General features: G+C 38.8%; 1 protein-coding gene across 2 annotated transcripts in view; it reads left to right on the top strand.

Moving 5' to 3' along the window:
• CIP2A (cellular inhibitor of PP2A) overlaps positions 1-13717 on the top strand; it is a 30747-nt gene extending 17030 nt beyond the window's left edge. For both annotated transcript variants that reach the window (XM_089512322.1, XM_089512323.1), the window contains exons 13-21: positions 41-159; positions 329-521; positions 1871-1945; positions 2030-2140; positions 2616-2812; positions 5113-5226; positions 7719-7801; positions 9140-9279; positions 12310-13717. In XM_089512322.1, the coding sequence (XP_089368448.1) occupies positions 41-159; positions 329-521; positions 1871-1945; positions 2030-2140; positions 2616-2812; positions 5113-5226; positions 7719-7801; positions 9140-9279; positions 12310-12480 (1203 nt within the window). In that variant the 3' untranslated portion in view covers positions 12481-13717. The remainder of the gene's footprint in view (positions 1-40; positions 160-328; positions 522-1870; positions 1946-2029; positions 2141-2615; positions 2813-5112; positions 5227-7718; positions 7802-9139; positions 9280-12309) is intronic.
• The last annotated feature ends 352 nt before the right edge of the window (positions 13718-14069 follow it).

Raw genomic sequence — 14069 nt, forward strand, 5'->3', positions numbered from 1 at the left:
TTTAAATGCTTGTTTAAAGTTACAAATGTTTTGTGTCTAGGATCAGCGTCTGATTACACATTTGGCGTTTGCTTTAACATCAGACCACAGAGAGCAAGTCCAGGCTGGACTCAGAATACTGTTTGAAGCAGCACCATTGCCAGATTTCCCGGGCATATTGTGAGTTCCTTCTGATATTTTTTTTAATTGCCTTTTACATTAATGTTACTTTAAAGTTCTTTTGTAGAACTCTTGCTGTTGTCCCACCTTTTGCTCATGTTTTATAAGGAGGTTGCTGTTAATATTAAATTATTGATTTTATCTTTTTTGTGTGTTTTGCTTTATACAGGCTTGGTGAAAGCATTGCAGCTAATAATTCTTATAGGCAGCAGGAAGCAGAGCATGTATCTAAAAGAAGTCACATGCAAACATCCATGACCTGTGTTAACTCAATGAAGTGCTCTATTGTTTGCCCTCCAAATGATGATGCTGAAATGCACAATATTCAGGAACTGATACAGAAACTTCAATCTGGCCTGGAGGTTAATAGTTTTAATATGCATCTTTCACACACACACACACACGCACGTATCTTTGTCTTGGTTTGCATAAAATGTAAAGCATTCTTTTCCAGACTCAGACTTCTGAAGTCAAGTGACATTAGTTGCTGCATTACAGAAAAGAGTGGTGCAAGGTCAACTGCTAAACTTTGAAGCCTGTAGTTCAATATAGGAAACTGTATTGGGATTGGTGAAATGCCATTGAAATCAATGAACTTACGTGCAAGTAGCTGACATTTTTTAATAAGACACTGTGTTAATAGGACACTTCTAAACACCATTACTCAGATTACAGTTTCTTGAAATCAACCATAGGTATACATATAAATGAATAAAGTTGATCCTCCACATTTGCGGGGGTTAAGGGAGCAAGACCTCTATGAAGGTGGAAAAACTGCAAATAACTCCCCCTCCACATGGAAACTAGTTAAAGAGACAGGTGGGTGGGGGGAAATGGGCAGGTCCACACATTCCTCTTCTTCCACCACCCTCCCGTCCCTTCAAATGGCTACCCGCCCCTTTCCCAGTGGGATAGCTGTCTTCTCCAGGCAGCTATCTCACTGGGAAAGGGACAAAGTGGGATCGATCCTCCTCCCCTTTTTCCAGGCGGGATAGCTGCCTTCCCAGTGGTAAAAGGGGGAACAGGATTGGTCCCCCCACTCCCGCCCTCCTTTCCTGGTGGGATAGCTGCCTCGAGAAGACAGCTATCCCACCAGGAAAGGCGCAGGGTTGGCGTGTGCACCCCTCCTCCTCCCTTCGAGACCTTTTTTCTCCCAAGGGGAAAAGCCCGGGAGGAAGGAGGAGGAGAAGGGCGCATACATGTGGTCTTGACCTTGCGAATAATCAAAACCGTGCTGCAGATGTGGAGGGCCGATTGTACTAAATAGTTTGTTCTGTTTGAAGTGCAGCAGTTTTAGAGTAGTATGGGGCATCTGTTTTATGAAGCATACTGGGCCCATGGTATCTGCTGGGGTTTGGTTCCAGGACACACATGGTTACCAAAATATGTGGATGCTTGTCTCATTATACACAATGGTGTAGTAAAATGATGTCCTATATTATAAAATGGCAAAATCAAGGTTTGTGTTTTGGATTTTTAAAAAAAATATATGGTTGAATTCATGGCTGCCGAATTAGTGGATATGGAAGGCTAACTGTATCAGTATATATATTCCACTAATTTTTTCTGTGAACATACTATGTTATTGATCTGTTAATATGGGAAAGTGAACAAATTTTGATTATCATTGTTCTTCTCCAGCATTTCATTTGTCCATGTATGACTCACGTTTTGCATATTTTAGCTCAAACTGTGTCAACATTTCCCACAGATGAAAGAATCGGTCACCGACATAAGGATTTCTGAAATAATGGATGTGTATGAGCAGAAACTGTCCGCATTAGCAGTGAGTACATATTTAATATGTATGTTTTATGTGCCTGCTTTTGTTACATTTGCATTTCAAAATTGTTTTCTCTTTTAATTTTAGTCCAAAGAAACAAGGTTGCAGGACCTTTTGGAAGCGAAGGCATTAGCTCTTGCTCAAGCAGATAGACTTATTGCCCAGTATCGTTGCCAGAGAGCTCAAGCTGAGTCAGAGGTGGGTAAAACTGAAATCATTAGACAATAATTGACTTGGTGCCTGCTCATAGCTACCACAGAAAAACTCCTTACAACAATGTGTATTATTATTACTTTCTTTAGGTTATCCTATTTTGGAGTATGAAAATTCAGTATGAATGTTTTGCTTAGCTGCATTTATTAATTTTACCATTGACTGGTAGACAGGGTAGTTCAAGTTTTCAAAGTCTTTTAAATCATATTTAGTTTGAAAAACTGTTGGGTGCACCTTGGAATTTTCTCCTGCACCTCTGTGCAAACCCCAGCGCTTTAGGGTGACACCCAATCTGTAAAGCACAGTTAGGGAGCATACAAAGGACTTGTACTGGGAAAATGGAGCACACCCTGTCATCACTGTCCTTTCCACTGGGAACCATGGGTTACAGTCAATCCTTAGAATGGAGCATCAGCTAATTAAGTATACTAGAATAATTCTCCATGTTTTTTCCCAAAAGGCTAGGACTCTTGCTTCGGTGTTGAAGGATGCTGAACGAAAAAATGAAGATCTTGAGGCATTGTTAAAAGCACAGCAGGTAGAATCTGAACGGGCACAAAGTGATATAGAACAGCTCTTTCAACACAATAGAAAGCTACAGACTATAGCAGAAGAATACGAGTTGCTAAAAAGATCTTCTGTTGACCTTCTTCAAAAGTAAGATGTTGCATTACTCTGAAAGATGTATAAGGGAGTAAATTCTTTCCCCCACCCACCCTTCCACAAGGAAAAATCAAATGGATGTGCATCTAAAATGAGAGTAAGAGATTTGATCAGTACAGATATGTACGAATGAGTTAGGAACAGCTATTGGGTGCCAAATTATTGTGATTAGTAGTAGGAAGAATCTCAAATTTAAAACACAGTATGGATTAGTCTGATTAGAGAAGCAGTAGTTGGTAGCCCCTTCCAACATCCAGAAGCAGTGAATAGTTCTAGAAACCTAATCCATAATTTGAGAATTTAGTGCTTAGTAGCACTCCATGAATAGGACAGATATCATAAGATTAAATTACTCAGAAATTGAATTCTGCATTCAGGTCAACTGCTGCCTTGCAAAACTAGATGGTCTCACCCAATAATCATTTTAATAACTCAGGTACTCTTGCTTATTTATGGGAAAAACATATCACAAACAGCAATCAAGACCAATAGCTACTGAAAACTAAGATGAAGATACTTCATGCACAAAGAACCTCAAGGTCTGCAGAATTGGGAAAATCCCTTTGAAAACCCTAAAAGTACTAATTATCCCCAAGAAACAGATCTAAAAATGTTCAGTAACTACGTTAATGCCAGGTGGCAGTTGGAAAAGATGAATGTGTTTGTTTGCGGGTATGTGCATGTGAGAGGGAGGAAGGGAGGCAGAGATGGTGAGAAAGACTATCTTGAAGGCCATTTTTGAGTGCCTGGAATCCTAAACATGGACTTCAATCTACTTTATCATATGCAGATTTCCCTGTAATGAATTACATGGAAAATTCAGAGTATTTTGCTAGGCAGTGAATTGATTAGTACTCAGTTCCATGAAGAGGGACTTCTGGCAAGGGATGGGTTGCATCTCACGCCAGTTGGCAAAAATATTTTTGCCAATAGTCTCAAGAATTTGATCAGGAGGGCTTTAAACTGAGTTATATGGGGGAGGGAGACAGCATTCTGGAAGACAAAAGGGCTGGAGAAAATAGTCAAACTGACACAGAGGGAACAAGGCAAACAGTGCAAGGACCCAAAAGTGGGAGGCAAAAGAACTTGCACAGGCAGGAAGTAAAGGGAGCACATGGTCTTAGATGTCTCTACACTAATGCACAGAGCATGGGAAATAAGCAAGATGAACTTCAACTCCTAGCACATCAAAGCAAATGTGATATAACAGGCCTCACTGAAACCTGGTGGGATGAGTCTCATGATTGGAATGTAGAAATAGAGAGGTATAACCTTTTTAAGAGAAATAGGCCAAACAGGAAAGGAGGAGGAAATGCCCTTATATGTCAGAGACACAGCAGTGAATAGATCCAGGATATCAATCCTGGAAGCCAGGTGGAGAGCATCTGGATAAAAATTAAAGGGCAGGGAAACAACAAGGATGTTATTGTGGGAGTCTACTACAGACCCCCAAGTCAGACTGAGGAATTGGATGATGTCTTTCTAGAACAGATGACCACACATTCAGAAAGGAGAGATGTAGTAGTATAGTGTCTAGATCAAGGGAAGTAATAGTGCCACTCTATTCTGCCTTGGTCAGGCCCCACCTGGAATACTGTGTCTAGTTCTGGGCACCACAATTCAAAAAGGACATTGAGAAACTGGAGTGTGTCCAAAGGAGGGCGACTAAAATGGTGAAAGTCTGGAAACCATGCCCTATGAGGAAATGACTCAGGGAGCTGGGGATGTTTAGCATGGAGAAGAGAAGGTTAAGAGGTGATATGATAGCCATGTTTAAATATTTGAAGGGATGTCATATTGAGGAGGGAGCAAGCTTGTTTTCTGCTGCTCCAGAGACAAGGACCTGGAGCAATGGATGCAAGCTCCAGGAAAAGAGATTCCACCTCAACATTAGGAGGAACTTCCTGACAGTAAGGGCTGTACGACAGTGGAACACACTCCCTCGGAGTGTAGTGGAGTCTCCTTCCTTGGAGGTCTTTAAACAGAGGCTAGATGGCCATCTGTTGGATATGCTTTGATTGAGATTTCCTGCATGGCAGGAGGTTGGACTGGATGGCCCTTGCGGTCTCTTCCAACTCTACGATTCTATGATTCTATGAATCTTAAAGCATAAAAGTATCAGAAATCTGTGATCATTATATGTACTGAAAGTCACACTTGTGCTGTGACACACACCTAGAAAATAAGTGATATGAGCATGTCACAAAATGTTCTAATTTTGAAAGTGGGAATGCTAATGTGTTATAAAAATAGTGTGTTATGAAAGATTAAATAACATTATCTACATGTTTTAGGTATGAAACAATAGAAAAACAATATAATGATCTGCAGCTAATGTGTAATTCATTGAATAAACAGCTTGAGAACATAAAAAAGCTGAATGAATCACTCAAACAACAAAATGACAAGTAAGTTCACCTTTTTATAAGTTTAAAGAATACTGTCTTTCAGTGAAATGCTTCAGTTTTTATCTACTCAAGGTATCTTTAAATATACTTGGAAGTGTTGTACATGGTTCACTTTCTTTTTTCTCACCTGTTGTATGCTATTATTCTGTAGAGCAATCTAAGCAAAGTAAAATGGTTTTGTAGTAGGTGTTAATTTATAGATTTCTGAATGTTTAAGTTTCTTTTGTTTTTATTAAGCTTATGCTGTGTCTTTATATAATATGTTTTAAAGCACTTTGAATTTGTATCAGATGTACTGTCTATGGTTATTTAATACTATTTACACAAACTTCAGCTTTTCATTTGGCCAGCTTTTCAACTTCATAAGTGTTTTTGACATTGTAGAAGGTCATTTGTGCTTATATGTGAATATCTGCAATATATACAAAATTTTCAAGCCTACCACTGACACTCTCAATATATCTATAATCTACAGTTTTGTAAGTTTGATATCATATGAAATCCTGTATATTTCGCAGAAGTGCTTAGAATTCTCTGCAAGAGAGTTCTCGGGCTAGTTCAGAGGGGTAGACATGATCTGTCTAATTAACTATTCGGACTCATCCCCAAACTACAAATCCCAGGATTCAACAGGAGAGCTGTGGCAGTTAAAGGGTTATTGAACTACTATAAATTATGTAGTGTAAATATACTTTTAGACCAACTCAGCACCACAGTAAAGTGGTCATTCCCACTTAACTTCTGTTTGTATTATGGTAGTTATCTGCAGAGTCAATTGGATCTTACATTGCGTGAGCAGAAAGACACTCATAGAACTCCTGAATAATAATATATTTTTATATTTTTTTATATTTTCCTGCCTCTCCCAGGTGGATCGAGGCGGGATCACAACCCAGTATAAAATACAATACAATTACGATACAACAAGTCAATAAAAAACAATTCACAATTAAAATCCTACAGTCTCCAAAAAGCCTCCTCCAGGAGGCTGTTCTGAAAAGTGTAGGAAGGAATGGGAGTGGGGAGGGAGCTAGTTGCCTTAAATCAGAGTCTTTTTGCCCAATTGTAGGCAGTTGTTCTTTCCTCAGGAAGGTCTTTTGAAAAGTCCTTCTGCCTTCTAGCCAATTGTTCTTTTCTGCAGCAAGCCCTCACATCCCAACACATGCTGTTTAGAAGGGAGACTTTTTGTTGAAAATGGTCTTCAGGGATGAGGATGGAATAGGGAAATTTTCCAGGACAATGTATTTAATTTAGTCTAGTTGACTAAATGTACAATTAGTGTACATTGTACAGTCCGCCCCTTCTCTTACGTGGGACATCCACTCCGTACCCCCACCCCCCCACCCCCCCGTGTAAGAGAAAATAGGCAGATGCTCAAGTCTCATTCAAATGAATGGAGCTCGTACCTGCGACGGTGTGTGGGGCGCACGCCACAGGACCGCGCCCCATTCATGTGAATATGACGCGCTGCCCCGTGTGCTCCCGCGCGGCTTTGAACATATGCTCAAAGCCGTGTATAATGCGCCCACGTATAACGCGGGTGCACTGTATCTAGCTAAACTACAGTTAGGTTGCTAAAATAAGTACCCAGCTTGTTGGGGGCAATTAGCTTACACTTTGTAAACCGCTTAGTATATTGTCCATTACTGACAGCAGACACCAGTTTAGTATAGAAACAGATTTCTTGGAATCAGATGGAGAGAGTTTTGTGTCATCAGCATACTGCATATTTTTGCATATGGTACTCTAAAAAAAATAGAGTGGATATTCAAGTGTGCCTTTACCTCTGTTTTTAGGCAGGAAATTCAAACTGAATTTCCTTTCTTCTTGCCATAACTAATGTATATGTGCTGGCTGTTTGCTTAAAAAAAAACACCAAGATTTTTTTTTAAAGAAATGAAATTATGTGTTCATATGGGTACCTCAGAATTAGTCTCACTCAGCATTTCCTGGAATGGGTTTTGGAAAGGGAAAAACCCAGCTGACGTTAATGGTGATGATGGTGGAAAAGAATAGGGCCTTGTTGTCTCTCAGTTAAGCTGAGAGATAAGATCTGTGGCTGTTTTACTTTCTAATGTATAATGTTTGAATGTTAAGGAAGATAAAAATAAAACAATATATCAATGCACAGGATGGTGTAATTAATCAAAAACAACATCTCCTCTATTTTTACATAGCATGCTACCACATAGCAACTTCTAACGTTAGGTTAAAATGTGCAAATGTCTGTGGTAAATGTTCTGTTGCCTCTTGCTGTTTGGTTAAAGGTTTGTTTTTGTTGAATGATAATATGAAGGCATATTTCACTAAACTAGATAAAGGATAAGAAAATAAATAAATACAGGAAATATATAACTACAAACTTGCTTTGCTAGTAACATTGAGTGATTTATCAGAAAATGTTGCTATAGTATATGACACTTGGATGACAGGGAGAATGGCTTCTCTTAAGTTCATTTCTGGAAGAACTTAAATATTTGTTATTTTTTCAGAACTGTTGCTCAGTTGTTAGAAACAGAAGAGCATAAGAACGAATTACACAAACAATTGCAAGATAAAGATACAAAAATATCAAGTAAGTTAGTACTAAAGGATTCTGTTTTCTGTACCAGTTTCATTAGATGTCTAGAGCAAATTGGCAAAAATACAGTTATTCTATTACTGTGTATTTGAAAGCTTTAAGACTGCAGTCAAATTAAATTATCCCTGGGGCTATAAGATTTTCTACATTGTCCTCTATAGGCAGATAGAGAGACCCACCCTTACAGTAGGTTTGCTATCCTCAAACCTCCTGTATGATCCTGTAAATATTGGAAGAACACAAAAAGGAGAGATGGTAGCAGGGGTGAGAGAATACAGTAGAAAGCTGTGGAACCAGGGATATATCATGTACCAGGATGGAGCCAAGAATCATATCTACACTATAGCTATTATAGTTTAATTACCTTTCACTAGTACCAATCAATCAAGCAAAAATTTAATAAAAAAAAATGCTATATCTCTCTCCCATCTGCCCTAATTGTGTGACCTTAACAGGGCTATTGATAGGGCAGTGTGTCTGCCTTTAGATCTCTTCTGCCTCATTAGTGGGATTTCTTTGGCCCTGATCAAACCTGTGCAAATCTCAGTTTCAAAGTCCAGCTCATGTTTGGCCACATGTAAAGACTGCAAATTCCTTAACTGGTTGAAATCACAACCCACCTCTGATTATAATTAGAATCATATTTCTATAATGTAATTGATATTATTGTTGTAGCCTAGAAGCCTTTCCTGACAGGGAACCTGTTGATGTTTGAAGAACAACATATTATTGGATTACGACCCAGGACCAAAGTGTCAGAATAAACTTTTTGAATATGTAACTGTAGCATGCTGTAATGGACAGGGATATTTTCTGCTGTTACTCTGTGCTCATTAATGGGAGTTCCCCAATTAAAATATAGTGTACAAGTAACATTCATAGATTTGTAGAGATATCACAGGCCAGGCCCAAGAACAGCATTTAAGAATGCATTAAGCAACAGTAATGGCTCTAGTACTGTCTGCTACACTTATGATGACCAAGTTGTAGTCACGACTGCTAATCAAACACAAGCACCTTTCATTCAGTGTTGAGGGAGATTTATGATTTTTGAAAGACTTGTAAACCATATTTCAGAAATTACAATAAATGCTCTTTGAATGGGAAAGCTGTAAGTTCTACTTTGGAGCACATATCTCAACACATTTCTGTAGTTAACTGTAAAATGTATCTTTAGGCAGGCAAATAGTGAAGATGATAAAATAAATGACTGATGTTCAGTAGGTGGCAGTAGTGGCTAATTTAATAGTAGCTGTGAGAAAATGTTTAAGAATTTTTCCCCAGGTACTCGGCAAAAAGCATGTCTTTTTCCTTTCTCAAATTTTTCAAAAGGTTTTCAGCAGAAGGCAAAGGTTCAGGAAGAAAAACTGAAAGCCAGGCAAAAGGAAAAAGCAGATATGGAGGAAACCATAGACATCCTTAGAAAAGAACTGAGCAAAACAGAACAGGCAAGGAAAGAACTTAGCATTAAGGTAAGTTATCCTGGGAACTTTATTTGATATTAAGAAGAAGAAGAAGAAAGAACTACAGAATTGGACATCACCATTAAAATATATTTATTGTATTTTATATAATATTTTATACAGAAAAATATATTACTGTATAAATGGTATTGATGGAGGTTGCAATCCTACATTCATTTACCAAGAAGTAGGTCCCTTTGAACTCAGTGAGATTTATTTCTTAATAGCATATATAGGATTTGCACTATCAGTCTTATAGCAAAGTATGGGACCTGAAGCAACTGGATTAAGTTTTCATTGTTCTGTGTCTTATCAGATAAATAATGCTGAGATCTACCCTGTCATGTGCAACAGCTAAAGTCAGTATGCCCCCAATCTAACAAAAGAAAAAGAAATGAAAAATTACCTACAGAATTTCTCAGAATTTTTTTGTAACTTTAAATTTTAACTCGCAGTATAACTTGTATTTGACGCATTATTGACAAATGTCTGCCTTTTGTTGCAGCCTTTGATAACAACTTAGGGCCCTACAGACAGGCCAAAATAAAGCTGTTTCGAGTCACTTTGGAGGTATGCTGTTTAAATGACCTACGCATCTTAAGAGGCCAGAAGCTGCACCAAAGCTGTGTTCCAGTCCTTAGGACTGCAGCGTGGCTTTGGCATGGCTTCTGACCTCTTAGGATGTATGCATAATTTAAACAGCATACCTCCAAACTGACCTGAAGCAGCTTTATTTTGGCCTGTCTGTATGGGCTCTCAGTTATGCAGCTCAATGCTTTCACTTAAACTCTTCTGTGTGGAGTAAAGGATGAAACAAACAAGGTCCTTTTAATAAACAAAACAAAACCATTTGATTGCTTTGACCTTGTAGCTAACAACTTATACCAAATTGGTTCTGAAATATTTGTGTGTTAATTAAACAAGTATGCTGTGTGATTCGGTGATGTTTTTCTTTCTTAAGTTTGTTGAGCAGCCATAAATTCAATTATTATAAATATCATACTCGTTTGTAGTTTATGATAGCAATAATAATAATAATAATAATAATAATAATTTTTATTTATAAACCGCTACTCCGTGTTGATCATAGCGGTGTACAGGTAAAAATTGCAATATCAAACACAAAATACAAGATAAAAATTGCAATACATAAATAAAACTTCAATAAAAACATTTCAAAATACAGATTAAAACCATACATCAAATCCAGGCCAGCTAAATGTGCTCGATAATGCTATACATATAGGGGGGAGTCATATATCATCAAGGAGCATCGGGGAAGGCTTGCCGAAACAGGAAGGTCTTAAGTCTCTTTTTAAAGAGATCCAGGGAGGTGGCGGAGCGCAGTTCCTCAGGAAGGGTGTTCCAGATCCCAGGGGCCGAAATAGAAAAGGCCCTTTCTGAGGTTCATACATATCTCGTTATCGGGATCCTCAACAGATTCTTCTCAGACAACCTGAGTGTGCGGGGCGGACTATATGGGGAGAGGCGGTCCTCCAAGTACCCTGGGCCCAAGCCATTTAGGGCTTTATAGGTTATAACCAACACCTTGTATTGTGCCCGGAAGCGAATAGGCAGCCAATGGAGATCATGCAGAATCGGTGTTATATGGTCGGCCCTAGGACATCCAGTGACCAACCTAGCTGCCATGTTCTGCACTAACTGAAGCTTCTGGGTTTGGTACAAGGGTTGCCCCATGTAGAGCGCATTACAGAAATTCAACCGAGAGGTTACAAGTGCATGTACCACTGTTTCAAGGTCCCCCCAGCCTAGGTAGGGTCGCAGCTGGCGTATCAACCGAAGCTGGTAACAGGTGCTTCTGACCGTCGCATCCACCTGAGAAGTCAGCTGGAGCGACGAGTCCAAAAGCACCCCCAGACTGCGAACTGAGTCCTTCAGGGGGACCGTGACCCCATTCAGGACAGGTGGACAAATTTCGCCACCTGGACCGGGTGAGCCTATCACTAGTAGTTCCGTTTTCTCTGGATTCAAGCTGAGTTTGTTTTTCCTCATCCAGCCCATTACAGACTCCAAGCAGGCATTTAGAGGAGAGATGCCATCCCTAGTTACTGCAGCAGTCGGGGACACAGAGAAGCATATTTGGGTGTCATCAGCGTACTGATAACACCGCGCCCCGTGTCTCCGGATGATCTCTCCCAGCAGTTTCATGTAAATGTTAAATAGCATGGGGGACAGAATAGCTTCTTGAGGGACACCAGATGTAAGCGCCCTCTTATCGGAGCAAACGTCCCCCAGCTGCACCATCTGGAATCTACTCGAGAGGTAGAAACGGAACCACTGGAGCGCAGTGCCCCCGATACCCAACTCCCTCAGGTGTTCCAGGAGGATACCATGGTCAATGGTATCAAAAGCCGCTGAGATGTCCAAAAGCACTGACAGGGACACGCTTCCCCTGTCCATGCCCAGACGGAGATCATCAACTAAGGCGACCATGGCAGTCTCAACTCCATAGCCCACCCGGAAGCCGGTTTAAAATGGGTCTAGAAAATCTGTTTCTTCCAAGATCCCTTGAAGCTGGAAAGCAACTGCTCTCTCGATCACCTTCCCTAAAAAAGGGAGCAGCGAAACAGGCCGATAATTATTCCAAATCAGGGGGTCCAGGGAGGGCTTTTTTAGCAGAAGTTATAATGGTTAATATCCAAACATGCTACCATGATTCAAAGCTGCTGATTTAATTTTTTCCCCTGTGCTTTCTGCACTTGACTTCATAAACTTACTTCTGTTTCCATAGTGCAGCAGCTTAAAGAGGAAAAGCAACAGTCATAACTATAGTTTCCCAAATTAAGACATCTCACTTTAAATAGTCAACACTAACAGTGGTTAACAAACTGTCATTTTCCATCCGTTTTCTACTTTGTCCTGTCATGTTCAGATGTCACACCAATTAAACTTGTTTAGCTCTGATTTATTCTAATCTATGAATAAAGTCTTACATTTCCCCCAAGTTACTAAGTGACACCAAGTAAACCTTACAGAGAAGAAGAGATTGCTGAATAGTATATAATATGTTCCTTTTAGGCTTCATCTTTGGAAGTGCAGAAGTCACAGTTGGAAGGGCGATTGGAAGAAAAGGAGTCCTTAGTCAAACTCCAGCAAGAAGAACTGAACAAACATTCTCATATGATAGCAATGATACATAGCTTAAGTGGCGGAAAGCTAAGTGCAGAGGCTGTGAATCTCAGTTTATAGAGTCTGATTCCCTACTATAAAATTTCACTAAAAGCTGACCAAATTGAATGTATGATTTCAGGATTGCTGTCTAAAAGAAATTCCGTGTTTGTAGAGAACTGCCACACACAAATGTATATATGTAATAAATAAATAAAAGGCTTTTTGAAGGAAACAGGGACACTAATGCCCACATAGCTAACTGTGCGGGTCTTGTTTGCTGGTTTAACAAGAATATATTTGCCATCAGTTTTAAAAATGGCAGAGTTAAGTTCTTGCCGGTGCACATACTGTCACGTACAATGGGATTTGGGTAGGGTGATTGATGTTCCACTTTTAAGCTGATTTTACCTTTAGCTTTTTATGTTGATTTTTATAAACGGCTTGTATATAGAATTCAGTACAGTAGAATCCACCTGTTTAACATATAAATCCAGAGATTAGTGGGGAATATACAAATGCTGTGTATATATGAAAACATACTTTTTGGAAGATTTGCATTGGACAGGTTTTAATTATAGCAGCGTGAATTAAATGTGCAATTAAAAATGTTGCTGCCTAAATGCTGTTTCCAGGAAATAGAGAACAAATGCCAATAGTCACTGCCTTTCAGTTCTGTAGGTTTCTGAAAATATCTTATCATATTACCTAAAGTTCACATATTATTGCTATTCTTATTTTATCTGAAGTGTTTGTTTAGAATCTACATTTACATGTAACCAAAAAAGAAAAAGAAAAACCCAACCACTCATACACATTTAAACCACTGTATGAATTTTAAAGGTAATTATTTTAATGAGAATAAGAATTTAAAAAAAGTAATAAAAAGCAAATACATTCATTTTGATACTCTGTATGATGCCAGTGCATTTTAATGAATGAAACTTGATGATAATGGAAGGCATTAACATTCTAAAACTTAGTATTAATTCCATTTTGAGTACAGTGATGTTAAGCCAAAATGTCAACAAATATTTTTAAACTTTGTTTCAAGCGTCTCTTGGCTCAGTCGTGTGCCTAATATGTACAACTGATGCTGTCAATTACATTTTGAGAGTCTTTTATTGTCTCTAACCCTAGTGGTGATAGACATTTCAATGAAATATTTATTATGGGCCTATATTTATAGCTCCTCTTTTATAATTTTGTTGTAGATGGCATTTGTGTCTGGGGAGGAAAATAAAAAATTAATCCTTGAATTGTGTGTCTAATGTCTGTTATAAAACACAAGTATTGTAACTCAGTTTCTGCATGCATGGTGAGATAATAATAAAAATAATAATCTTATCATTTTCTGTTAAACTATGTTTATTATGTGCTGCTGACAAAACAAGCTTCCTTTTTTTAAAAAAAATAAGAGCACCTGTTTTGCTCAGGCATCAAGACCTTGCTCTGCTAAACAGTGGGACTGGAACTATTTCTGCCTGTCTTTAAAAAATATGCCCTGATATTTTGCAAGCTTTCTTAAGTCAAGAGATGGTTCCTCAGAGTGTATCACTACTTGTTACAGCAATTTGATATCATTTTAGCTGCCATGACTCTATCCTTTGGAGTGCTAGGATCTGTACGTTGTGGTAATATCCCCTTAAGATGTTACTGTGTTTTGGAAG

Source organism: Sceloporus occidentalis, unplaced genomic scaffold (assembly GCF_023333645.1).
Source record: "Sceloporus occidentalis isolate IW3139 unplaced genomic scaffold, rSceOcc1.0.p SCAF_2, whole genome shotgun sequence".
Taxonomy (NCBI): Eukaryota; Metazoa; Chordata; class Lepidosauria; order Squamata; family Phrynosomatidae; genus Sceloporus; species Sceloporus occidentalis.